This window comes from Phodopus roborovskii, unplaced genomic scaffold (genome assembly GCF_943737965.1).
Source record: "Phodopus roborovskii unplaced genomic scaffold, PHOROB, whole genome shotgun sequence".
NCBI lineage: Eukaryota > Metazoa > Chordata > Mammalia > Rodentia > Cricetidae > Phodopus > Phodopus roborovskii.
The window spans coordinates 31,827,320-31,854,851 of record NW_026125052.1 but is presented as its reverse complement, the minus strand read 5'-3'; the positions used below and the strand labels follow the sequence as shown (position 1 = coordinate 31,854,851).

General features: G+C 54.4%; 1 protein-coding gene across 1 annotated transcript in view; it reads left to right on the top strand.

Moving 5' to 3' along the window:
- Nucleotides 1-27,532, top strand: part of Dnah17 (dynein axonemal heavy chain 17) — a 109,041-nt gene that overhangs the window by 2,770 nt on the left and 78,739 nt on the right. The window contains exons 3-24 of the mRNA XM_051181598.1: nt 87-279; nt 424-523; nt 726-811; nt 1,009-1,134; nt 1,711-1,863; nt 1,979-2,065; nt 4,947-5,114; nt 5,367-5,483; nt 7,447-7,712; nt 8,234-8,429; nt 9,625-9,771; nt 14,006-14,114; nt 14,949-15,052; nt 16,478-16,618; nt 18,044-18,187; nt 20,298-20,480; nt 22,071-22,325; nt 22,615-22,784; nt 23,327-23,549; nt 24,950-25,066; nt 25,171-25,257; nt 25,851-26,003. Of these exons, the coding sequence (XP_051037555.1) occupies nt 87-279; nt 424-523; nt 726-811; nt 1,009-1,134; nt 1,711-1,863; nt 1,979-2,065; nt 4,947-5,114; nt 5,367-5,483; nt 7,447-7,712; nt 8,234-8,429; nt 9,625-9,771; nt 14,006-14,114; nt 14,949-15,052; nt 16,478-16,618; nt 18,044-18,187; nt 20,298-20,480; nt 22,071-22,325; nt 22,615-22,784; nt 23,327-23,549; nt 24,950-25,066; nt 25,171-25,257; nt 25,851-26,003 (3,325 nt within the window). The remainder of the gene's footprint in view (nt 1-86; nt 280-423; nt 524-725; nt 812-1,008; nt 1,135-1,710; nt 1,864-1,978; nt 2,066-4,946; nt 5,115-5,366; nt 5,484-7,446; nt 7,713-8,233; nt 8,430-9,624; nt 9,772-14,005; nt 14,115-14,948; nt 15,053-16,477; nt 16,619-18,043; nt 18,188-20,297; nt 20,481-22,070; nt 22,326-22,614; nt 22,785-23,326; nt 23,550-24,949; nt 25,067-25,170; nt 25,258-25,850; nt 26,004-27,532) is intronic.

Genomic DNA, 27,532 nt, shown 5'->3' with positions numbered 1-27,532 from the left:
CCGTGTGTGTGTGTGTGTGTGTGTGTGTGTGTGTGTGTGTGTGTGTGTGGCCACTAGTGCATAATCCTGACCTTGGTGTTTGACAGGATCCCCTCCTCCCTGGACAACTCACTCCTGCACTCCATCGAGACCATCATCATCGACTGGTCCCATCAAATCCGGGATGTGCTGAGCAAGGACTCAGCTCAGGCCCTGCTGGACGGTCTGCACCCACTGCCCCGTGTGGAATTTGAGTTCTGGGACGGCCGCCTCATGAACCTGCAGTGCATCCATGAGCAGGTAGGGCCTCACCCCACCCAGAAGCCGAGTCCTCGCTGGACCACTTGGGCAGCAGGCAGCTCAGTTGCCTCCCAGGGACCCCTCAGCCCTGGCAGCCCCAAGTCAGGCTTCCCTCACCTGAGGCTATGGCACTTCTGTCCTCAGCTAAACAGACCCAAGGTGAACAAGATAGTTGAGATCCTGGAAAAGGCCAAAAGTTGCTATTGGCCAGCCTTACAAAATGTCTACATGAACGTCACGCAAGGTGAGCTAGACACCATCCATGAAGCTGCTGGACCTACAGGGGAGGGCTGTGTGGATTGTCTGCCATTGACCCCGGCAGTTTGCCATCCCCATGAGCAAACCAACCCTTCAGCCCAGTCCTGGGGAAGATGCTGAAGCCCCCAGAGCTGCCCGTTTCTCCCTTCGGTGCTGAACTCCTTCTCCTGGTCCCCTTCATGCTCAAGGGCTGAAGGAAGCCAATGACATCGTCCTCTATCTGAAGCCCCTGCGCATCCTGTTGGAGGAGATGGAGCAGGCTGACTTCACAGTGGTGTGTTGAGGGGAGAGCACCACCAGGGTGGGTGGGAGAGGCAGGCGCCCAGCCTGGTGAAGCCCTTGGCGGCCGTCCAGTACAGATGCCCCCGGGGAATCCTCTTCTGGTCCCCCAGGGCTGGCTGTGGGAAGAGGTAGGGTGGAGGCACAGCATCAAAGGCCAGCCCCTGCAGCCATCCGGGCTGTCTCTCCCAGCTCCCCAGATTCATCGTCAAGGTACTGAGCACAATCTGCTTCATATGGGCGAACTCAGAGCACTACAACACGCCCTCCAGGGTCATCGTCATCCTCCGGGAGTTCTGCAACCAAATCATTGAAATGGTGACAGCCGCTACCCCCCCCTCTTCCCCCACCCACATCCTTCTTAGGCATGGGCATTCTCAGGCCCCAAGCTTCAGCCAAGCCTGAGGGGTGTGGGGGTGGCCCTCGAGCTTTTTCCCAGGGTGCTTTGCTAGCCAGTACCCTATCAGGAGCAGGGAAGGAGGAGGACTCTGTCCCTGAGAGTCACAGCACCCCAGCACTTAGCCAAGCCTGTTCTGCTGGGCCCTGCACCTACAAGCTCAACACACACTCTCTCCCCCCACCTCCTCACAAACGCCATCTGAGTAGTCACCAGCACCAGCCGAAGGGCTGAAACCCAGGCCCCCGAAACATGTGAAAATCATGCTTGCAGCCTATCCGCAGGGCCAGGGGAACACTGCTGTGTGTCTTCCATGCCCGGTGATCCCTGGTCTGCCATGGGCAAAAAAAAAAAAAATCCCTTTTTTGCTGCAGCCTTGACACGAGATGGGCGCTGGGGGGGAACTGGTCCTTTCTCTCCCAGCATCCACCGTGCCAGGACACCACCTGGGGTTTCAGGAAGGATGCCTCAGGATGCCTGTGTCTCCCTTTCTCCAGACGAGAGCCTACCTGAGCCCCGAAGAGGTGCTGAAGGGCTTGCAGGGTGAGATAGAGGAGGTCCTGGGCGGCATCTCGCTCTCCGTGGGCGTCCTCAAGGAGCTCTTCCATGCCTACGACTTCTGCTGTGCAAACATGAAGCTTTTCTTTAAGGTAACTGCAGACTTGGCAGAGTCTGGACTGGGCCACCTGACGGGTGGGCAGGTGGGACTAGCCGAAGCAACTACGGCCTCTTTCTCTCGCCTCTCCTCCTCCCCCTTGTAAAAAGGACAGGCCACCCGTGCCGTGGGAATTCCCTTCGTCACTCGCCTTCTCCCGAATGAACGCCTTCTTCCACCGTGTGCAGACCATCGAGGTAAAACGAGGACTCCATTCGGTTTTGACTCTTAAGTCCGTCCCAAGTGGCTGCTGGGGCTAGGCTCAGCAGTAGAGCCATCTGCCAGCATGCATGGGGCTTCCTAACTCTGGACCTTAGCAGTGGAGAAAAACCCAGCAACTCTAGGATCATCTCCTAGTTAGAAAATCCCCAGTGAATGGCAGGTTCCAGCGTCTTTGAGGGGGACTGTCCTAGAGTCACCCTTCATACCTAACCCAGCAGGGTTTCTTCCTCAACTCCAGTAGTATCTGCCAGCCCATACAGTGGCCATGGTCAGCAAGTCAACAGCCAAATGTTGTGGCAAAACCCAGGAGCTAACACCCAGACACTGCAAAAACAAACATTCGTCAATAGCCGGGCCACATTTTCAGTCTCCCATGGTAGAAGAAGGAAAAGGGCCCAGATTAAAGGCAGAGCTGCCTCTTTGACCAAGCGAGCAGCTGATTAAAAGTGGAATTTTGCAGTTATTTTTATGGTCACTGGAAAGGTACACGTTAAGGGTTTCCGGTCAGACAGTTGACAATGCCACGGAACGCCTTACGGTCAGTCAGTTCTCAGAACAACGGAAACAATTTATGATGTGTAGTGCATGAGATTGTTGAGGAACAGCCAGTCGAAACAGCTGAGGAGGAAATCAGAGTCTAACACTGTTAAGTAAAAAGAAAGTTCCCTAACGCCAAAGGCAGACTAAATGGACAAAATCAGCACAGAGGAAGACTTCACATCCCTGTGTGTGGACACGGAGTGACACATGCCAAGTGAAAATTCAAGACTGGGTCTCGATGGCGTCTCTAGTGGGAGAGGGGAGAGGGCCCCAGCTGTGTAGGACAAAGGGGCCTCAGTGTCGTTTAACATACTATGTGTGTGGTGAACATGTGTGCTCCTGCACCTGGGTAGAGAGACCAGACGACCTCATGCTCTGTTGTATCCACTTGGGGCAGGGTCTGAACTCGGCCAGCAAGCCCTAGCAGCAATCATCATGTCTCTACCCTCAGCGCTGGGGTTTCTAGCATGAGACTTCACACAGATGTTCTCATGCGTGTGTTTGCATGTGCATGGGTAAGCATGCACCACCTGCATGCTTGGAACCCACAGATCCAGAAGAGGACAATAGATCCCCTAGAACTGGCGTTACACACAGCTGTGAGCTACTGCATGGGTGCTGGGAATTGAACCCAGGTCCTTTGTGAAGAGCAGCCCCCACCCCCATTCATGCTCAGACTTTTGTTTTTTGTTTTTGTTTTTTGAGACAGGGTTTATCTGTGGCTTTGGAGGTTGTTCTGGAACTAGCTCTGTAGACCAGGCTGGTCTCGAACTCACAGAGAGTGCTGGGATTAAAGATGTAAACACCACTCCCCAGCTTCATGCCCAGATTTTTATGTGTTAGGGTTCTGAACTTGAATCCTCATGTCTGTAGAGCAAGCACTTCTAGCAGCTGAGTGCCCCGCCCTGCCCCGCCCAGCCCCGCCCCCACTTTGCTTTTTTGTCTTGGTCAAATCTTTTGCATGAGGTGATTGGCTTTTAACTTCACGTGCCCCGGTTGGTCCTCAATCCATTACAAAGAGGACAAGCTGGGGAATGTGACTCGGTTGACAGTGTTTGCCTGGCCTGCACCACTGAGTGCCTGGTTCACACCTGCAGCCCCAGCATTTGGGGAGTAGAAGCAGGAGTCACCCACTACATAGGGACCCAGCTTGAGCTACAGGGACCCTGACTAAAAAGAGGGGGTGTGGGGGCAGAGGACGGAGGACAAAAGTAGTATATGCCGCTCATCGTCCTCAAACAGGGGGAACCTTGTTGTGGAGACATGCTCATCGCATCGCGCACAAGCATCAGCTGAGGGGGATGGGTGGGAAGGGGCCTGACCCTGCTACCGTGAGCTGACATAGCTGGGGAAAACTGGCAGTGGGGGATACTCCTGGAAGAGTGTCTGTACTGGGAACCAGTGTCCAGCCATCTGATCCCTGTCAGTGTGCAACACCGCCCAGGGGACAGAGCACGAGAGGCCCCGTCAGGACCTTTGCATCAACTTCCAGAGCTGAGAAAGTGGAGGCTGGAGCAGAGGTGATTCCTGGAGGAACACACACACGCACACGCACACGCTCACGCACACACGCTCACGCACACACACGCACGCACGCACACACGCACACACACTCACGCACACACACACTTATGCACGCACACATATGCACACGCACGCACGCACACACACTCATGCACACACTCACGCACACACACACTTATGCACGCACACACATTCTCTCACGCGCACACATTCTCACACCCTCTCTCACACACTTTCTCTTACACTCACATACTCTCACACACACCCACACTCTCACACACTCACACACTCTCTCACACACTCACACACTCTCACACACACTCTCTCACACTCACTCACACTCTCTCTTACACACTCTCTCACACTCACTCACACTCTCTCTCACACACTCTCTCACACTCACTCACACTCTCTCTTACACACTCTCTCACACTCACTCACACTCTCTCTCACACACTCTCACACACACTCACACTCTCTCACACACACTCTCTCACACACACTCTCTCACACACACTCTCTCACACACACTCCTTATTCTAGAAACTTCTTGGAAGCACGTGGACCCTGAAGAGCACACCCCACAGATGCCCCTTGATGCCTCATGTGTATCCCAGCTTGCACCTTGCATGGCTCATCTGCATCCTGCAGTGGTGTCTACCCCCGCCCCCTCCCCCGGGTGCCATTCCAGGACTCTCCCTGCTGGTCAGATAAGGGCCCGGGACCCTTGACTTTAGCCCTGGAGACAAATGGACAGAGCAGATGGGTTCCTGCTCTTTCTCCCCGTGCTAGGATCTCTACAAAACAGCCATTGAGTTTCTGAAGCTGGAGAAGATTGAACTGGGAGGCGTGCGCGGGAACATCCTGGGGAACCTGGTGACCCAGATCTATGACGAGGTCTTCGAGCTGGTGAAGGTCTTCGCTGAGTGCAAATACGACCCTTTGGACCCTGGAGACTCCGTAAGTTCATGGACACGGAGTGACCCCGGCCCAAGGAATGGCTCAAAGTACAGAAGCTGCCGTCCCCATGCCAATGGGCAGATGCATGGACAGGATCTGGGGCCGGGGAGGGGGGGATGAGGGCAGTGTCGGTGACACAGCCCAGGGCTGTACTCCACCTCTGAGCCCCGTCTTCACTTAACTAACCCCCGTGGGCGGTTTACAGCAGCTACCAGCCCTGCCCATCTGCTGTCACGCTTCATCTCCTTTCAGAGTTTTGACGATGACTACAGTGACTTTGAGACCAAAATCCAAGATCTGGACAGGAGGCTGGCGACCATCTTCTGCCAAGCCTTTGATGACTGCAGCTCCATTGAGTCGTCGGCAAAGGTGAGCAGACACTGTCCACTCCTGCAGAGCCCGAGCTCGGCACATGTGAGGCATGGAAATATCTGAGCTGAGCCAGGCAGCCCATGCTTCAGCGTAGGGTCGGTAGGGAACACGCCCCTCCCCCCACTGAAGGTAGTCAGTGTGACCCAGGCACCCCCAGAGCAATGACAACCTCTTTATTGTCAGGGCTGGGTTTCTGGGCCTCAGCTGGAAACTGAGGAAGGTTCTGGAACTGGTGCACCAATACCTCTCCCTTGCAGACCTGGCTGCACCCCTGCCCTATGCTGCTTAAACTTTGTTTTTATGAGTGTCTGGGGCGCAGCAATGGGTGGGTAAGGTCTAGGATTGCTTGGCTTGGGACTTTGAGAGAAGTAGCAATGAATGCAAATTAATGCCGTGTCTCCACAAGTTTGGGTAAAGAATTTATTCAGTGACACTTGTTAAGTCAGAAAGAAAGCCTCATCTGTTACAGGAAGGGAGGGGTAATAATCCCCCTCCACCCCGCCTGCTGCCATGGGCTCCCTTTCCAATTCAGCCCAAGCAAGTAGGGACCACAGTCAAGAAACAAGGGTGGCCGGTGCCTAGAAATGACTATGCATAGCCCGGGTCTCTGGACGAAACACCCAGATGTGTGTCTTACTAATTCTGCAAGTGTCTCTGTCCACAGCCTTCCCTGACACACCCCAGCAGGAGCCCATAGTCAAGTTGATATCTAAGGTTAGCACCTCAGGGAAACAGACTCAGCAAAACCAGACATAAAAAGACATCATTCGGGGGCTGGAGAGATGGCTCAGAGGTTAAGAGCACTGGTTACTCTTCCAAAGGTCCTGAGTTCAATTCCCAGCAACCACATGGTGGCTCACAGTCATCTGTAATTGGGTCTGGTGCCCTCTTCTGGTGTTGAAGCAGACATGTAAGCAGAGCATTGTAAACACAATAAATAAATCTTTAAAAAAAAAAAAAAAAAAAGACATCATGCACATCTGCCTCCCAGTCTAGAGGAGGAGGAAAAAGTTGGATGGAGTCTCCCAGCCCAGGGCATTAGTTGAGCCACCCACCCTCATGAGTAATGCCCAGGCATCCTCGGGTTCTGTTTCTGTGAGGCAGGCGGGCCATTGATGGGCGGAGCCTCACCAGTCCCAGGATGATAAAGGTGGCCTATTCCAGGGCTTCCTCCCACGTGAGAACTGGGATCCACTCCCGTACTCGGTCATTTTCCAAGTTCTCACTTCACAATGATGCTAAGTCAGAAAAAACGGTCCTGGCTGGGGAGACCTCCAGCCGTCCCTGTGCATCCCTTACCGGAGACCACTGATGCTAGCCAGGTCACACGTGACCTGGAAAGTTCTAGAGCACAGTTCACATGACCCCTTCCAGGAAGGAAGTAAATGGGCTTTTCGTCCCTAAAATATGACCAAAAAAATGCGTAAGAAAAGAGAAACCAGGAAGAGCAGTGATGTGGCCCTCAGACCCCTTGCCCCCAGATGTCAGCATCTTAAAGGAAAGATGCCTCTGGGTTACCCACGCCACTCCATTCCACCTTCAGGGGACTGAAACCTCCCTTCCCTTCCTGGGCTCACTTGCAGTCTCAACAGGTCGTTTTTAGCGACGGTCACATTCATTTTCCAAACCAAAACCTGAGGTCAGTCTAAGACCACACGGGCCCCTGAGCTCCTGCTGGGGAATGTTAGGGGAAGCCACGGAGTTCTAGGTGTTTCCTTCGAACTCCAGACACCTGGTGGGTTCAGACGTTAGGGGACCCCACACTATACCCTCTCTGAATGTGTGTATCCCAGGTGTGGAGTAAATTCTCCCGAGCTCCGGGCTTAGCTCTCTCTCTGCTAGTTTCCAAGCTGGTGCCACCGCAAGGCAGCATGGGATCTTACAAGTCGGGGCCAATACCAGGGGCAGGGCTGGAAGCCTGGACTCTGGCAACGGCACGCCTCCTCCTGTGTCTCCGCAGCTCCTGTACATGTGTGGGGGCCTCCTAGAGCGGCCTCTGATCCTTGTGGAGGTGGTGCCCAGGTACTCGGTCATGCTGGAGATGTTCAACACTGAGCTGGACAACGCCAAGCTCATGTACGATGCCCAGATGGCGGCCTCCAACGAAGGCCAGATACCACCCATCCACACAAACATGTCTCCTGTGGCTGGGCAGCTCAAGTGGAGCCTGGAGCTTCAGGAGAGACTCGAGGTGTCCATGAAGCACCTGAAACACATCGAGCATCCGTGAGTCCCGGGCTAAGCTGTGAAGGGCCCAGGTAGCCCACACATCCTGGCTGTGGGGAGGGAGCCGAGCCACGGAAATAAACCAGGGCCACCTGACTGGGACCAAACGGGCTATTCACCACACTTTCTGGATCGAAGGCATCACTAGACCCCTTTTCTTGAATTTGGCGGGGTTCTGAGGCAAGCTGTGGAGGGGGGATGCTCCCCAGCAAACTCGGGAATGCACAGTTGGAGGCTGTTGCCGGGGGAAACAGGCACTCTGTGGGACCCATTGGGGTCACTCCGGCTCTACTCTGGTCTAGTAGGTCCCAAGTTGGAAAGGAAGCTGTGAATTCCTCACAGCGATGGCCAGTTGGGGCTACTGCAATGTGAGCTACCATCTGACCCCTAACGGGGTTTATGGGATCAGGCCACCACCTGATTGTACATCCTCTCTGTCATCTTGGAGTGAAGGGAGGCGGCGGCGGCCAGGCCCTGGGGCGAAGCCTGGCAGCTCACTGCTCTGTCCGGCTCTGACCCAGGGTCATGTCCAGTGTGGAGGCCAAGCTGGTGTACGAGAAATACGACGAGATGGTAGAGCTGCTGAAGGTGTACAGGGAGAAGATCTACCAGCAGTGGGTGGAAGGTGTGGACCAGGACTGCCACTTCAACCTGGGCCAGCCGCTCATCCAGCGTGACCCCTTCTCCAGCCTTATCCAAGTCAACTTCAGCAAGGCGGTGGGTCCCCGGCAGGCGTGAGGGGGGCACGGCTGGGAGAGGGAGGGGAAAGCCTGGGCTCACCGTGCCACAGGCTGACCCCACCACCACCAACAGCGAGCACCCGTGGAGGTGGTTGCGTGTGTGTGCACGCCACAGGCGCCTACAGCTTTGCTGAGTGTTTTTAAGTGTTCAAGATACCAGTGCAATGGAAGCATTGCCTGATAACTTCAAGGCTTGAGTACAACTCAGTGGTAAGGTCTGTACCTACTACACAAGAGGCCTAGGTGTCCATGACCCTTAGCATTGAGAGAGAGACAGACAGACACACACACACACACACACACACACACACACGAGCGAGTGAGAGAGAAACACGCACAGTTTTAAGGTGGATGCCTCACTCTTACTAGGCACAGGCTCCACCACTGTGCTCTGCCCCTGGATCTCTTCTACTTCCTTTTGAGACAGGGTCTCGCTGAGTTGCCCCGTCTGGCCTTGATTCATGAATCCTCAGATTTCTGAGTAGCTGGGGTTTGGGGCCTCTGCTGCCTTTTTGGAAAGCTTGTCTGCCTTTCACACGAGCCCAAGAGAAGACATGACCCAGAGAGCTGGCCCAGCTGGCCAGGGCGACACGTGCAGGGCTGAAGCCAGATGGTTTGGGTGCGCCTGGGGGACAGGAGAGGCCAGGAGAGGCCGGGTCCTTGTTTACTCTGCCTTGGGTAACCTGTCCTGTCTGGACATGGACAGAGACACCAGGAAGGCAGGGAGGGGACCAGAGGGGACTTGTTAAAGCTTGTCCTCCTCTTACAGTCCATGATTCCCTTCAGAACACCCTGGCTGGGCGCTACCATGTATGCGAGGCCAGTCCACAGCCTCCATCCCTTCCCGTGCTTCCCTGCTCAAGGGAGCAGGGGGGGGGGGTGAGCAGAGAAAAGATAGCCAGTTAGTACAAGCACAGAGGTGGAGAATATCACACACCTGCCTGGCGGGAAAGGAGATGAGAGAATGATGACATCATCCGCCCACAATGTCAAGCTTGCCCTGGCTGGGTCCGCTTAGCAGGCCGGGATGACACCACAGCCTGCCAGCAAGCGCCACTCCCCCCCCCCACACACACACCCCAGGACCTTCTGGCCGTGAAAAGCCAGCAGCAGACCCATGGCTGAGATCACCGACCCTCTGACAGGGCCCCTTCTCTTCCCCGGCCCTTTAGCTGGTGGCAGTCCTTCGAGAAGTCAAATATTTGAACTTCCAGCAACAGAAAGACATTCCAAAGAGTGCAGAGAAGCTGTTCTCGGAGAACGAGACCTTCCGGAAGTTTGTGGGCAACCTGGAGCTCATTGTCGGCTGGTACAATGAGGTGAGCCGGGGTGGTGTCGTGTAGTGTGCCACACTTAGGCATTTGCACATTCAAATGTGCCCCAAGCCACCCTCCGTTAGCTTAGCCAGAGGCTACAGAGATGGTGGAGAATCTATGTTGGGCTCTGGCTAACACTGCACAATTCTGTGTAAAGGCTTTGGAAATTCCCAGACTTTTGGATCATGCTGACGTCACCCCATGTCACTTCCATCACTCCTGTTAAAGCCAGGCAGGGGCACCTCCTGAAACCCAGATGGGTGTGACAAGCGCCCCAGCTGGTGACGAGGAGGCTGTATGAGGTACCTGGAGAGAAAGCCATCGCCCTGGGGTCTGTGGTTCAAGGATCCCTGTCTCTCCTCGTCACTTAGAAATAAGAGTCCCAGGCATTGATGATGAGCCTTGAGGGTCGTCCATTCTGTCAGCGACCGGTGGGCATGGGGCGCTAGCAGGCAGCTCCTGTGCCTGCCCCGCTATTAAATTCTACCCGTAGACGACAGAGAAAGGCAGTGTTAGAGTTCGGGCTTGTATTGGAGGCTCAGTCCCCAGTCTGTGGTGCCGTTGGGTGGTATGGGACCGTCAGGAGGCGGGCCTTATAGAAGGCAGATAGGAGGACACTGGGGACATTACTGGGGCCCGAGCTCCTTCTCTTCAGCTTTATCACCACCATGAGTTGACCTCTGCTTCACATTCCCACTCCCTTAACGTCTGCCTCGCCACAGACCCACAACAATTACACCAACCTCAGGATGAAAACTTGGGAAGCCGTGAGCTAACCCTCTAAGTTGACTTTCTCGGGTTTCATCTGTGCGGGAACAAGCAAGCCCAGGTACCGTGGTCCCCCAGCCATAGACTGTGTGCCAGGCCGGGCACTGGTAGGCTCTCCACCGCCGCTGGGATCTAACGCTGCACGCCAAGCAACCCAAGGAAACAAGGCAGACCTATGACCTTCCAGTTCTCCAGGTTGGAAGTGTATAACCTGTCCATTGCATTGCAGAGGTCAAGGTGACAGCTGAGAGGTTAGGGTGCTGTAGGTTAGGAACTGTTCACTGGCCCTCTCCCACTTCTAAAGGCTACCACTGTCCTGGCTAATGGCTCAAGTGTTTGGCCAAGGCTCTCCAAGGACATGGAGCCGAGGAGAGATTGTTTTGTGGGTGTGAAGATTGATTACAAGGAACTGGCTTGCACAGTTCTGCATGATGGAAGGTCCACAGCTTACACCACCTGCTAGCTGGTGCCTCGTGAGGGGACCATGTAATTCAGTCTAAAACCTGAGGGCTAGGGAAGCTGGCAGAGTGAATACAAGGCCAAGGCCAGGAGAGGCGACCAGCTGCCCCAGGGGGCGGGCCAGGAAAAGGGAGCAAATTCCTCTCAATTCAACCTCCATTCCACTGATGACATCAAAGCCTAGGTGAGGCCCGCCCACACCGGGAAGGGACCATGTCAGGTCCACCCTTATCTGCCCCTTGCTAAGTCCTGCCAGGAACTGCACTGGGGAGCAGATACTGCAAGGGGAGGAGCATCAAGAATGCCTGATGCTGCCTCTGCTGTGAGACACACTGCCAGATTCCCTTACAGGATGGCATCCAGGCACCCTCAAGTATTGACCACGCCCGACATTTCAGTGTGGTCCTAGATGCAGCTGAAGCAAAGGCTAGGGGTGTGAGCAGGTTCCGGGGAGGCTGCAGGAGCCTGGGCCACCCCGGCTTGCAACTTCTTTTTGGCGTGATGCACGGGCCAAAGTGAAAGGGGGAGTCGGGTGGTAAAGGCCACACCTCGCACTCCACCCATGGAAGAACTGACCTCCTCGGCTGAGCTGTAGCTTAAATACTCAGCACCTGGCTACCCAGGTGCAGTGACATGCATCTTCCAGGACCAGGTGCTGAGTTCCGGGCCAGCTCAGGCCACAGAGCAACAATGTGTCTCAAAGAAAAACAAAGTACCACCCAGCTATACCACTAGCTCACAAGAGGTGGAGGCAGGAGGATTGCTGTGTGTTTGATGATAACCTGTGCTACAGAGTGAGAATCTGACTCAAAAAAAAAAAAAAAAAAAAAAAAAAAAGTGCAACATGAAAAAAAAAAAAAAAAAAAAAGACCCAGAGACAGATACTGGGGTTCAAGCTTCAAGCCGAAGATCAGAGAAGCAAATCAGCCAAGCCACAAGCTCTCACCTCTACCTCAAGCTGAGAGGGCTGATCCTGCTTCCACGAGCTCTACTCCAAGCCTCAGAATGAAGACTAATTCTTCACATATGAGACCCTCTGTTTTTTATACCTCCCTAGTCCTGGGATTGAAGGCATGGGATCCCAAGTGCTGAGATCACGTGTGTGAGCTGTGTCTCTTTTGGACTGGAACAATTTCGTGTGGCTCAGGGTGGCCTTGAACTAACAGAGATCCATCTGCCTGTCTCCTGAGTACTGGGATTAAAGGTGTGTGCCACCACTGCCTGACCTTTATAGCTTGTGTCTGGCTGGCTTTGCATCCTGAACCCTCAGGCAAGCTTTATGAAATCATAAGTAATATATCAGCACAATAAAGGGCTGATGAAATGGCTCAGTAGGAAAAGCATCTGCTCCCAAGTCCTGCTACCTGAGTTTGATCCACAAGGATCATGTGGTAGGAGAGATCTGACTCTGCAAGCTGTCCTCTGATGAAGATATTTGTGTGGACACATGCATGTTGATGCATGTTCATGTGCATCCAACACATACAAGTTTCCATTTTATTTTTGAGTTGGCTGTTTGCACTATACCTTTAAAATGCCAGTGTCTGCCTTACGCAGACTTCCTCAAGCCTGCTTTCTCCACACCTGCTGCCTCTGAGCACATGTTCCTCCCTTCGCTGGAACAGCACAGACTGTTCAGAGAAAATGGAAGCCTTCAGATGATGTGCTGGGCAGTCTTATGTCAACTAGACACAAGCTAAAGTCATTAAAGAGGAGGGAGGCTCAGCTAAGAAAATGCCTCCATAAGATCAGGCTGCGGGCAAGCATATAAGGCATTTTCTTAATTAGTGATTGATGGATGAGGGCCCAGTCCATTGTGGGTGGGGCCATCCCTGGGCTGGTGGTCCTGGGTTCTATAAGAAATCAGGCTGAGTAAGCCATGGGGAGCAAGCCGGTGAGCAGCATCCACCCACGGCCTCTGCATCAGCTCCTGTCTCCAGGTTCCTGCCCTGTTTGAGTTCCTAGCCTGACTTCCTTCCATGACGAACAGTGATATGGAAGTGTAAGCCAAATAAATATTTTCCACCCCAACTTGATTTTTGATCGTGATGATTCATCTGGGCAATAGAAACCTTGACTAGGAGGCAGAAAGCACAAAACAGGTCTGTGGAGTGTTTCCAGTACAAAAGATTTTTCTAGATCAACCTTGTCTTCCAGACAGAAGCCTGCTGGGATCCCACATCATCGTCATGGGCAGCCACGAGAAGCCAGCAGTTAGAGTTAGTATATAGGGCTCCCCTGAAATCCACTCACAGGATTTGATGAGAGATGGCCTATGACATCACCTCATAGGCGTCTGGGAGGAGTCACTGTCCCGTGTGTCCTGGAGAGACCCTTACTCTCCCTTGGTTACTTCTGATTTTTTGGTTTTGTGAATTCACCTTTTCGAGGATCCACTGCTTTTGGGGGTGCACGAGGCAGAGCGGGGCAGAAACAGACTGAGCCACTTCTCAGACCCTGGCTTCCCTCACGACATCAGTGGACTTCAGACTTCGATTCCTGAGCCGGAAGAGGGTTTGCAGCCAGAGCGTACATTACACACACGTTTCCCGCTGTCATCGTTGCTTTTTCTACTGTGGGACACAGATTACGAGGAATGAAGCACAGCCATAGCCTTGGGGCTAAGAATGACTGCGGAAATCAGAGCCACCTGAGATACAGTTCGGTTTCCTTCTTAGGATTTTACTTTCGATCATTAGTGTGTGTGCTGTATTTATGTGGGTCTCCTTGGAGACATCGGCTCCTCTGCAGCAGGGGTTCTAGGTGTGAACCGCCTGATGTGGGTGCTGGGAATTGAACTCGGGCCCCTCTAGAAGAGCAAAGTGCACACTTTTAACCACTGAGCCATCTCTCCAGCCCCAGCACCCAATTTAGAAATAATTGCAAGGCAATACTGATGGTGGCTGGTTTGGTGGCATTTGTACGGGGTCCTTAATGCTGTTAAATTCCGGGCAGGAGGAGGATCAAGACTAGGGGCCCGACTCTAACTCGCACGGCCTTTCTTGTGCAGATAAAGACAACGGTGATGGAGGTGGAGTTTCCACTGATCAAGTCGGAACTGGAAGCGATCGATGTCAAGCTGCTGAGCGCCGAGACAACATTGTTCTGGAACGGCGAAAGTAAGTCGGGCACCTTTGTTCGGAGGGTTTGTCTGTGCAGCACACACCTCCCATGATCTGGGGCAGAGTTGCTTGAACGGCTGTCGTCCGTCTTCTTGCCCAGGCCACAAAGCCTGTTCATGTCACTCACAGAACTGGGCAGAGACCCGCGGGGGTGTGGGGGTGCAGGGAGGGGCTGCTGAAGGTCCCTGGAGGCCTTGCCTTCCTCACGGCTACCACATACACATAGCAAGTCAGTAGAGAAGACATATTGTCACTGCTGTTCAAGGCAGTTGCTGGAGGAGAGGAAGAGATGAAGCTGTAGGGGCCTCCTTCCCCCCTCCATCCCTCCAGCAAACGAGGCAATGACCCTAACTCCCTACCCCACCCCTTCCCATAACCCTGGGTGCCCTCTGAGGCTTTGATGAGCCGCCTTCGGCTACTCTGTTCCCCTGAGACCTTCCTTGCCTGTGCCTTTAGCCAAGTTCAGCCCCACCATGCTCCACTGTCCCAACTGAGGGGTGGGACCAAATGTCACCGCTTCTATGACATGCTATAGAAAGAGGCTTCCCTCCCCCCACCTCCTGCCAGTGCCCAGTCTCCTCTTCATTTATTCATACTTGGAAAGGGGCTTCAGTCCCGGAAGCCTGGGGTGAGGCGGGACCCACACACTGGGAAGTAAAGGCAACACACTACCACAGCGGCAGACCATGAGTGACTCCCGCCATTTCACCCCAGAGTAGGGACAGTGTAGGAGGCGGCCCACCGAATGGAGCACTGAGCCTATCTATCTAAGGAGGGTGTGACTCTTTCAGGTCCTTCCTGGGTCTAGGCTGCTTGTGCTCTGTGTTGCAGACGTGTTCCAGTACATCCAGGAGATGCGGGAGGTTCTGTACAATCTCCAGAACCGGATCCAGAAGGCTAAGCAAAACGTAGAAGGAATCAGACAGGCCATGCAGGTGAGTCGGCTGCCAAGAGCGGAGCTCCAGGGCTGCACAGAGGCCTCCGGCAGGCGCTACCATAACAGGTGGCCAGGGAATGCCACTTGACCCGATGCTCTGGATTGTGTGCTGTCAGTGCGTCCCCAAGGCAGGAAGAGCGAGTCACTGCGGAATCGGCTCACAGCTCCGTCTGTCTGTTGCACTCAGCAGACTGTGCGGAGCCCTGGCTGTGCCAGGCATGGTGCTCAGAATAAGCGGTGACGAGATGGGTGGGGACGCAGCCAGCCAGAGAAGAGATACCCTGTTCCCGTGGGGGAGACGCAGTCCCTTCCACCTCAGACAATTTCCAGGCGGCTGAGGGGCCCTCCCCTAGCCTCCCTCATGGGTCTCGGTGGCCTTGGTTTGAAAAACACTTGTGGCTAGGTGTTCAAAGGGAAGTTGTAATTGAGTGCATGCGTGTTTGATGCATGCGAGTGTGTGCATGTGTAGAGAACAAAGGTTAATATCAGGTGGCTTCCTCTCTAGCTTTCCATCTTACCTTTGGAGACAGGGCCTCCTGAACTTGGAGCTCACCCATTGACTAGTCTGGCTAGCCAATGAGTTCCAGGATGCAGCTGCCCCCCATCCCCGCCCCCAGCCCACGCCCCTTCCCCTCGTTCGACTTACAGGCATGTACCATAGCACCCGGCTTATTTTTACACAGGTGCTGGCATCTGAGCTGAGGTCACCATTCTTGGACAGAGGCCCTTTATTCTCCCCAGCCCAGAAAGTTTTTTTTAAAAGATCTTTCCCCCCATAAGTTCTCAGATAATATCATTTTATTCTATGTTTAAGGAAGCCACGAATTCACATGCAGACACACGCACAGGGCAGGGGGAAAAGCAGCTATGAGCTAAGTGTGTTAACCCTGGAGGGCTGGGAGGTGGGGGCTGAGGTTCACACACACACACACACACACACACACACACACACAGGTGTATGCAGGAAGACCCTGCCTTAGAAAAACAAGGGAGGCACCAACAATAAAAACAAAACCCTCCGGGAGGCTGGAGAGATAACTCAGCAGCTCAGAGCATTTGCTACTCCTGCAGAGGACCAGGGTTCAGTTCCCAGCCCCCACATCAAGTGGCTCACAACCCCCTGTAGCTCCAGCTCCAGGGATCCAACGCCCTCTTCCGTTCTGTGGGCACTACACCCGTGTGGGGTAAAAATAGACAAGCAGGCACACAGAGACAAATATAAATTTAAAAAAAGAAAGTTTAGAAACGGGAATGGAAGAGCAAGGTCACCGCTCACCGCCGTCTTAGGTTTTAAATTGGGTTTTCTCTCGAATGGCATACTCGTGCCCCCCAAGGAAGGCTGGCGAGGTTCAAGAGAGCGTGGACGAGGGTCCAAACCAAGTGTGTCCTCTCTGAGAAGGCCATTCTCGTGGTTTCCCACCAGGAGTGGTCAGCCAACCCCCTGTTTGAGAGGAAGGACAACAAGAAGGAGGCCTTGCTGGACCTGGACGGAAGGGTAGCCAACCTGAACAAGCGCTACGCCGCTGTCAAGGATGCTGGCGTGAGAATCCAAGCCATGGTTGCGGTAAGGAGACCCTGAGGGCGGGGGGGGAGAAGAGGCAGGAGGCCTCGCTGAATGTCTTATGAAACACAAGATGACGCGTGTACTCATGGCCACAGAATCTATTAGCTTTCTGACCCAAGAGCAGCCAGCTGTCCCCGCTGAGCTTCGTAAGCCCAGTTCCTGTTATCCTGTCCCGTCCTCTGTTCCAAGGTGACCGGAGGGGGGCACCCAGCCACCACCGGTCCCTGCACTGCAGTCCACATGGACTGGCGACAGGCGCTGCGTGTTTGCGTGTATCCCTCACGGATTCCCTACCCACGAGTGTGCACAGTGGGCGCGTGGGGTCTGACGAGCCCCCTCAACCTGTGCACGCTGCATGCTGCACACCACAGCCAGCGCGTGCTGGCGAGCAGATGAATCACACACCTGCTTTGCCATCCAGAGAGCAGGTGTCTTAGACAGAAGCCCAGCAGAAGGAGCTGGCTGAGAGAGATGGTGGTCAGAGCCAAAGAAAGCAACCTCATCTGTCCCAGCCTCGGCGAGACAGTTCCGCCTGGGTGCCGGGCTTTGTCACCACATCCAGTGACTGCTGTGACTGCTACTAGGACCATCCATTTCTTTCTACCCTACACTAAAGTTACCAGGAAACCTGTCTTCTCCCTCCTTCGCCTGAGAATACAGGCTGGGCTATATTCATCTCTGTTCACCTGGAGCACACAGTGTCTTATAGATTCACCCATTTGCCCCTCTGCCTGCCATCTATTATATACTTCATCCATCCATCCATCCATCCATCCATCCATCCATCCATCATCCATCCCTCCCTTCATCTATCCCTTCATTCATCCTCACCCCACCCACTCATATATCCATGCAATCATCCATCTACCTACCCACCCATCTACACGTCACCCAGCTACCCACCCAGCAACACTTCCATCCACACATCCACCCACACACCCGTTCATCTGCCCACCCCCTGTGCATTACACCCTGTACCACGCATCAGGGTTACAATTGCAGAAAGGATAACTGGAGCTCTTTGTCACAAAGATGGTCATGAAAGGGAGGTGCAGACCAAAGAGAAGATGATTTAAGAATTATCACTTGTGTCGTGGTTGCGTAAACAGCAGGCTGCTAAAGAGAAGGTGGGCGGGGTCAGGGATGGGCACCCTGATCTAAGTGGGTGATCAAGGACGGCCTCTATGAGGAGGTGATGTCAGAAGGGAAAGATTACAGGAATGTGGGGGGGGTGGGGAGCCCCCTGCATGAAGCCTTCTATGGCAAAGAGCCCAGCACATTCAAGGGGCTTAAAACACCTGCCCCGAGTGTCTCTAAACCAAACATACAAAGACAAGGGTGGTGCGTCCTGTCACGGGCTAGGCTGAGCGGAGAGCCAAGTGTGCCTCTGTGAGGTCACAGCCAATGGCGTGCTTCCGTGTGCAGGAAAACGCAGAACTCTTCAAAGCAGATACAACCAGCCAGCCCTGGAAGGATTACGTCAACTATATCGACAGCATGGTATTAGATGAGTTTGACCGCTTCATCCGCAAATCTCTAAATTACTTAATGGACAACATGACTATGGATGTAAGTTATTGGGAGAGAGGGAGGGAGGGAGGGAGGGAAAGATGGGGGGGCGGCAGAGGGAGCTGTGTTGGAATCTATGCTTCTGATTTGCCTGATGAAAGAGTAGGCAGTTTTGTGGATTAGCAAACTTTAAAGTCTGCTTGTGGTAACCAGCTTGCCCTGGTTTTAAAACTAGAGGCCCTGCATGCCAGAGGACACCCCCACTCCCAGGCCCTCCCTCGGATGGCAAGCGCCTGAGATCCCCAGATATACTGAAGGGTACCTGAACAGGTCTGAGAAAACGCCCCCACCTTGCTGCCAGGCGATGCCAGGCGCCCCTGTTCCCTTCCCGTGGTTATGGCAGAGGGGACTCTTCGAGTCATGTCAGGGGACGAGCTTCACCCCTCTGTAACCAAGGTGAGCTAGCGAGTCCCACTGCCGCCTTCTCCAAGGGGAGGACACCACCTTCCCTACCATGCCTCGTCACAGTGCGTATCGGTCAGCATTCTGTCGCTGTGAGAAGACACCTGAGAACTTGAAAAGTAACTCCAAAAAAGAAAGATTTAGTATATAGCTCACCATGCCAAAGGTCCTGGTCCATCGCTTCCGGGCTGTGGTGAGCACAGCCCCATGCAGGGAGCCCATTGACGGAGCGAAGCTGCTGGTGCCGCCGCGGCCAGGAAATACGGGGAAGCTCTCCTTCATAACAAAACCGTTCCCCAAACTCTTGAAGCTACAAAACCATCCACAGACTAGTCCATCGATGAGGTCAGAGTTCTCACGGTCCCATCACCGCTACACTAGGGACCAACCACGTGAGCTCCTGGGGACGGCTCGGTTCTACGCCGTAATACAACAGTTCCCAGAGGATCCTGAAGCTGCCAGTAGGAGAAGGCAAAGACCCACCCATCCCAGCAAAGGACCGGGTGGTGGCATCGAGAGGGCCTCCCACAAGCCAGAGGGCAGCTGGGTCACGTGGGGAGCCGGCATGTGTCTTCATCACTGCTCGGCCACTGCCTTAGTGTGTTCTCTGCTGCTATAGCTGAGTGCCAGAGGCTGGGTGACAAGAGACACAGACACAGTCACAGCCCTCCTGCAGCAGATCTTAATGTTGTATCGTTTCCCGGAGGAGAAGGGACAGGCCAAATGGTAGAGTCTTGCAGTCTCAAGCCCACCATAGTCAGGATCCGCCCTCAGGACCAGAATTCTGCCCACCACACGGAAGACTCGTGTGCCAACCACAGCCATGACAAATTGCAGACCTAAAATTGTGTTGATGCAAGCAGGCATTGCTCCCAACCGTAAGGTTTACAGAGCAACCCCACACCAACCCCACACCACCGTTGCTAAGCCTCGGTGATAAAGGTGACAAGGTGTCATTTACAGCAGCAGATCAAGGGGAGCGGCCATCAAGACCACAAACGTCCCTCCCTCCTTGACACTGCCAGAGTTCCCAGTGGCCTTGGCCCCATGGCAGGAGCCAGCCTCTGCGTTGGCGTTCAGAAAAGGCGGGTCATCCTTCATGATGTCTGACCTCTATACCCTGTAGGGCCTCCCAACACTAGTGGACAGCTCTGCTCCTCATAGAGAATGGCGGAGGAGGGGTGTAAGAGCCTGTCTGCCATGGAGTCTGATGGGACCGGAGTCTGAGGTGCCCACAGAAAGGACAAACCCGACAGTCGCTGGTATAATGCAAACAGCCCCACAGTAGAGCCCGATAGCGCCTTCTGGGCTTAGATTTGGAGGCTTTGCAGCCTCCCAGAGGCGGGTAGACATGGACTGCCTGCATCCACGTTGGGATGTGAGGACTTGCCTAGCCCTGAGTGCTCTGTGTCCTCGGAGTGATGGACAACCACTGTCTCCATCCTATAAAATGATGATCCTGGCTTTACAGGAAGTGACTCTCCCTAGGCCAGGGAGACAGTGATTGGCAGCGCTAAGCTCAGCCATCGCCTCCATACCCTCTTTCTCAGCCTGCCCTTGCTGGCCTTGAGCCCATCCATGGCTGTGCACTTGGCTGACGTGGTCTGTGCCAGCAGGAGACAGCCATTCACTGGCCAGAGCCTCGAATGGGTGACTGGGTCTCCTTTAGCAGCCTCCGAGGCACTGAGCCCCCAGTGACTTGTTTCAGGAGAGCATCGCTCCCCTCTTTGAGATCCGCATGGAGTTGGACGAGGAAGGACTGACTTACAACCCGTCTCTGGAGATGGGCGAGGAGGATGGCTTCCTGGTGCTGATCGAAGGCCTGATTAACGACCTCTACAACGTGGCCAGGCTCATCCCTCGCCTGGCCAAGGGCAGAATTAACTACAAGGTGAGTCTCGGGTCCTTTGCCGCCTTCCTGCATCTCCCTGCTCAGGTGCCAGCTGGCGACGGCCCAGCTCGGCAAAGCCTGGTGCTGAGAGCTCAGAATGTGGTCAACTTCTTGCGGTTGCGTCCCCTCGGGTCTCCGGGTAGTCAGGAAGCAGAGCGTCATGAATGTTGGGGCTCAGTCGGCTTCCTCCCTGGTACTCAGTCCGGGAATGGTGCTCCCCACATCCATGTGGGTCTTGGCACCAGAGTACAGCCACACCCAGAGATGATTCTAAAACTGGTCAAGCTGACAATGGAGACTAACTCTCACAGCTGCCGTCTGCTCCTTCTCCACCCACCCGATCTGGGTCCGGTCAGATTCTTTCTGGGTGCAGGAGTCTGAAGTGGGGAGCAGGCAGGCTGCCAGATCATTTGTCTGCGCAGTGACACACAAGCCAGAGTTTTGCTGTCGATCCCAGACTGGAGCCACCTGCTAGTCTGTGTCTAGCTGAGTACTGACAATAAGTCAGGCCCAGGAAACTGTCCTGATCAGCGCATATCTGGGAGGCTGGGACACTGTTTCCACCGTGGTCTCATTTAAACCAACGGGAACCAGTCTTTCTGTGGGTACACGCTAAACCTTCCAGTGCCTACTGGTGGCAGCCAGGACGGAGGCTAGGGGACATGAGGGCGGGTGGCATGAAGGGGATGTCAGGTGACGTTTCCTGGGGAGACATGAGCAATGTCATTTCACCTCAGATAGAGTACCGGCAGTAAGCGGGAGAGCCTGCCAATAGGCAGTGTCCTCTTGCCAGAAGTCACTGCTCAAATAGCCTGGGGACCAGCTGTGTGAATCCTGTAAGTGTCAGGAGTTTCCTGGCCCTTGTGTGTTCCCTCTGCTTCCCGAGTCCTGGGGGAGCCTCCTTAGAGAAGGAATGTCTGATTAAGAAGCATGGAGGTGTTTCCTTCTTTAGGTTCATGCCTCATTGTGTGCACAGAGGGAGGGAGGGATGCATGTGCACGTGTCTGTGTTTATTAGAAGATTTAAATTTACTCAGTGAGGACTAGTGAAGGCATCATGACCAATATAAAAATGAAACGTAACAGAAATCGTTTTGTACGTGTAGAGATGTACAAAAACAGAATGCCGCTTTCCTTGGCGTTGCTAGCTGGAGCAGGGTTGCATCTGGGAGTGAACCTGGACCACAGATATTCACAGAGCGTAGTGAGGAATTTTTAAGACCCCCGTAAACGGCCCGGTGCAGATCCAATCAACCTTCATACGTCATAAATAGCATTTACTGAAATTTAACAAGAGGGCCCTTTCCTGGGTTTTGTTCTTAGTTGAGAGATGTCCAGTCCCACCTTCAGCAGTCAGTGTGAGCCCTGTCTGTGTCCCTATCGCCCATCCCAGCACAGATCACACGGCCAAGTCCTGTGCAAATACAGACTGGATGAGCTGACACCGAAGTCGCCTTGGGGTGGGAGAGACCAAATGCCCCCGCACCGAGGGCACTGTGCACTGACAGGCTCCCCATCCCAGTTACTTAGCAGCCCTTTCGTCCATAGAAGGCCAAAGCCCCATCCATTGTCCCCACTCCCATGCCTACAGACAGACCTGGAGGACATTACAGACCTCATAGAGATGCGGGAGGAAGTGTCTAGCCTGGTCATTGGGGCCATGAAGGTGGCTGAGGAGTACCAGGACTCTTTCGAGAGGTACTCCTACCTCTGGGTGGATGACCTACAAGAGTTTATGAAGAACTTCCTCATCTTTGGGCACGCGCCCACCCCCGAGGAGCTGGACACCCGGATAGATGACACCATCCCCAAGACGCCACCCAGCCTGGCTCAGTTTCAGCAACAGGTGCGTGTGCTCAGGGCTGGTGTGGCCTGGAGGAGTGGCATGCCATACCGCACCTCGCCACACGGGGGGGGGGGGGCACTAGTGTCTCAGGAGGCAGAGCAAGGCTGGCCTGTCGCTTGCCCCTGGGTCTCCTCTAGTCTGGTGGTGGGAGTGGCTTCTGTTAGCAGGTGGCGTGGTGGTCTTGGCACCCTGGGCCACATGGCTGTCCTTCACAGCCAGAAAGAAAGCAGTGCAGGCTCTTAGGGGAGACATGGCGGTGCCTGACGGAGCCCACGGCTGTGTTGGGCAGATTGACTCCTATGAGAAGCTGTACGAGGAGGTGTCCAGGTGTGAGAACACGAAGGTTTTCCATGGCTGGCTGCAGTGCGACTGTCGTCCCTTCAAGCAGGCCTTGCTCAACACCATCAAGCGCTGGAGTTTCCTGTTCAAGCGATACCTGAGCAACCACGTCATCAACAGGTGAGACTCCACCCCGCGACTGTGACACCCAAGTCCCCCTGGGACCCCGGGACAGCGGAGGTGGGGGAGAGACTCCGGGGACTTTGTGAATGAGGCCTTGCACTTCTGCATGTGGTTTTAGTGTGGACCAGTCCAGGGCAGGTAGGAGGGTGAAGCCAGGCGGGGACGTGAAGCTGCACCCCTCGCGCTCCGTGAGGAAGCCCTGGGTCTGGCAGGAAGGCTGTCAGAAGACCCCACCAGTAATGGTAGCATGGGCAGAATTGACGGCATTGCCATGAGCAGGCGCTCCAGCTGAGCCCATCTGGGGGGGCCCGCCGGCCGCTCTGAGCTGTGGCTTTATGTATGGCAGGCGCTCAGGAATCTAGCCAGTCTAAGCTGCTAGGATCTTTGTGGCCTCTAGGATGAGGGGGCCATATGGGGTCAGTCGTGTCCCTCTCCAGGCGGCGCCTTGCATGGCGGTCAAGGTTCCTTACTAAGCGGACACTGAGGGAGCATCCAAGGAGGATATGAGCCCCTCACACAGAGAGCCCCTTGTTCCGCAGTCTGACCGACCTGGAAAGCTTTATGACCATCACCCGATCCGGCCTCAAGAAGCCACTCAAGGAGGGGGACTATGACGGCTTGGTAGAGGTGATGGGACACTTGATGAAGGTCAAGGAGAGGCAGGTGGCCACTGACAGCATGTTTGAACCCCTGAAGCAGACCATCGAACTGCTCAAGACCTACGGGGAGGAGATGCCGGAGGAGACCTACTTGAAGCTACAGGTGGGTCCTGGTGGAGCTGTGCCAGGGGCGCTGTGCCTGCCTGGTCACTGCAGGCTCCACACCTGCTAGACTCTGGATTCCCAGAGGTACTGAGGCAGGAGATGGAATCCTCCCGGAGAACAAGGCCAAGGTGGCCCCCAAGGCTGGGAACATCCTACTGATGGTCTCATGAGGTTAAAATCACTCCACGTCCTACATCTCTTCCTGAGTGTGGCGATCACTCTGGCTGGGTGTGAGAGCTAACGGAGACCAGGGCAGAGAGAGCCCCTGAGATCAGTTAATGAAGAAGGGGCCAGAGGCTGTGGATGCCCTGCCATTCATGGTTCATATGGAAGATATCTATGCTGCTGGGCTATAGGCAGAGCAGGCAGGATGGAGCAAGTCCCTTCAGGGAAGCTGCCAGGAGGCCCTGTCCTCCCCACCTCCTCCCCAGCCCATTATCTCCCTCCCTCCCTCCCACCAGGCCCATCTCTTGCCTGTGTGCACCAACTCTAGCCACTATCCAGACCCATGACTCAGGCATAGCAAGGGACGAGGAGCCATAGCCCGTGGCCCCATGGTGCTGACAGCCAGGGTGGCCCTGCTCAAGGTCCGTTGAAGCCATGGGGCTTGAAGCATGTGGCCAGTTCCTAGCGGCTCCCGGGCCATGCAAGGGGGCAACTGGGGTGTAAGGGCGCCTCATAAGGTGAGCTGTGTAGGAATGTCTCATCCCGTATAGGGTGGTTTGTCGGCCTGAATGTTACCATTTGTTTTCTAACTCTGATGCTGGGTCCTTAACCTGACTGTGGGACATACCTGGATGAAAAGCTTAAAGTTATACACTGGTATACAGGCAGACATGCACAAAAGTATACACAGGTGCTCCCATGCACGTTTGTCCATATAGGTACTCACCCAGGCACACGCATGCATTCGCATGCACAAACGCATACTTAGACACACAGGCATCCATACACGTATAAACGCACATGCGCGCACGCCCAGTGTACAGCGTAGATGGGTTCAGGCTGATGAATGTGATAGAGAGTAGAAAAGATTCTGGTTGGCGGTTGGCAGAGGACACAGCTTCTTGGTTAGTCATTCCGGGGCTGAGTGGGGATGACAGGAACACATTACTTTAGAAGTCTCTCCTGAGCCCGCAGAGTCTAAAAAGGGAGGCATGAGGGGCTGGGGAGATGACCTCGATGCTTCTGCAGAGGGACCCGGATTCAGTTCCCAGTACCCACATGGCAGCTATACAACTGCCTAACTGCAGTTCCAAGGGAGACCCGACACCCTCTTCTGACCTCTCCGGGCAGTGCAGGCTTGTGGCCCACATACCGACCATGCACGCAGGCACTCAGACACATTAAATACTTAAATAAAATAAAAGAGACCTCCCTGGCCTTTGCCTCCCACAGGAACTGCCAGAGCAGTGGACCAACACCAAGAAACTGGCCATTCAGGTGAAGCAGAATGTGGCGCCCCTCCAGGCCAATGAGGTTAACATCCTCCGGCGCAAGTGCCAGCACTTTGAGGTAGCCTGGGAGGTGGCCCAGGCTGGGGCTGGGGGTGCGTGGCGGCTGCAGCACGCTGTGATGCTCTGAGCCAAGCATGGCGTACGCCTCCCTTGCTCCTACAGCTCAAGCAGCATGAATTCAGGGAAAAGTTCAGACGTGATGCCCCTTTCTCCTTCAGCGACCCCGACCCCTACAAGTCTCTGAACAAGGTACTGATGCCCAGTGTCGGATCCCTGTGGTGGCTCTGGGAACAACCTCTCGGAGGGCTGGTCTTTTCCCAAGTCTTGACTCTGGCAGATAGGGTTAAACGAGAATGCAGGGGACTCGCTTGTGTGTGTATGTGCATACATGTGTAAGTACACACATGCAGAATCAAGCCTCCCTCTCCTAGCCACACAGCCTCTATTCTATGACATTGCTTAGAAAGCTATTCCAGGGTCACCATCGCCCGTGGCCATACGGGCATCCCACAAGCCTCACAGGCTGTCCTCACAGACCTGAGTCTATAGAGACAAGCTGCTGCTTACTACATCCCAGGGGCTGGGGGAGGGGTGGGGGGGGGAGCATCACAGAGGGCAGCCACCATCTTGGCTGGAGCATTGATCTCCACGAAGGAACAGGAAGGTGCAGCTGGAGGACAGAGAAGATTTATTTGGGACATGGTAGGAAAAAAAAAAAAAAAAAAAAAAAAAAGGAGAGAGAGAGACCAAGAAGGCAGGAATTGGGGGCAGGGTAGGGCACATAGTTTTGGGGACACCCAGGCTGGGGCAGCCCACTGATGTCCCCTCCCCTCATATCCCAGCAACAAAAAAGCATCTCGGCCATGGAGAGCGTCATGGATGCACTGTGCAAGTCTGCCAGCCTGTTTGAGGTCACGGTGCCAGACTACAAGCAGCTGAAGGCCTGCCACAGGGAGGTCCGCCTGCTGAAGGAGCTCTGGGACATGATTATCATGGTGAGGCAGGCTAGGCCTTGTGGGATGGGCGGCGGTGGCGGCGGGGGAACGGGGGGGGGGGGTCTCTGCTGCGATGGCACCAAGAGGGGACCTCTGATTATAAGCTTTGCTCTGTGCAATATCACCTCCCTCCATCTCCATCTACTGCCTCCCTCCTTCCCCACCTCTCTCCCTCCAATCGGTTCTTAATAAGACCCCTCCTACTTGCCCGGTGTGTGCATGTGTGTATGTGAGACCTATTGAGTACAATTCAGGTTGCTTGCCCAAGCATAGGAATAGGTAGAGCTTTCCTGTCCCGGCTGACGTTTCCCAAATAACCAACACTGAGACTTGATATTACTTAATAAATGCTTAGCCAATAGCTCAGGCTTATTACTAACTAGCTCTTACATTTTAAGTTATCCCATATTCCTTATTCACGCTCTGCCGTGTGGCGGTACCTTCATTAGCGTGGCACGTTCATCTCCTCCCTCTGCATCAGGCTGTCGGCTCTCTGACCCTGCCCTTCCTCATCCCAGCATTCTGACTCAAGCTGTGTTCCCCCAATTTCATCCTGCCCAGCTGTCAGTCAGTTGCCCTTTTTATCAACAATGAGAGAGATACTTTCAGTGTATAGAAGGGTTACTTCATAGCACATAGGTGTGAGGTTATTTCCTCCAGCAGCAAGGGCAATTATCAGTGGCCACACCACTGAGGAATATGACTCCCCCAGCCCCCTCAGAGAGGGGTGAAGCCTTGTGAGCCCCTCACATCTTGCTGGGAGGTGGTGGTGCATGCATTTAATCCCAACACTTGGGAGGCAGAGACAAGTGAAACCCTGTGTGTTCTAGGCCAGCCTGGTCTACAGAGTAAGTCTCAGGACTGGCTCCGAGGCACAAAGAAACCGTGTCCTGAAAACAAAACAAAAGCCAAACAAACAAAAAAGATCATGCGTCTTGTGGTTCTTGTGGGCTGTGAGTTCATTCGTGATGGCCATGTCCAGAAGACATTAAGGAATGCACACCTGCACTCCCACACCAGGGAGGCAGAAGCAGCAGGAAGCTCTAGATAGGGCCTTCCTGGGTTTCATGGCAGTCTCCAAGCCAGCCAGAGCCCAACAGGAAGGAATCCATTAGAGCTACCACAGCGACACACCACACCCTAGAGGCTCACAGACGACAGGTGGCGCTTCTTACCAACATGGGAAGTGCAAAATTCATGCAGACTTGGTGTCTGAGGAGGACGACAGCTCCCATAGCAGAAACCACCAAAGGGAGCCTGGCCCAGGAAGGCAGCTCAGGAAAAGGTGTCAAAACCCGCCAGCCAGGACATACAAGAAGACCAGATGCAGAGTGGACTCAGACTGCCTGAGAGGCAGGGTCGCCAAGTCCTGTTGAGGTGAAGGTTTCAGGTCTCCTGTCCTCGAGTGCACATCCCGCAGGCGCTGGGTCTTTTCTGGGTCACGAGTTCTTGCCAAGTCCAGGCCCCTCCTCCTCCAGTGCTGCTGCTGTCAACCATCTGATTCTGCTGATGACAAGTGGCCTCCTGCT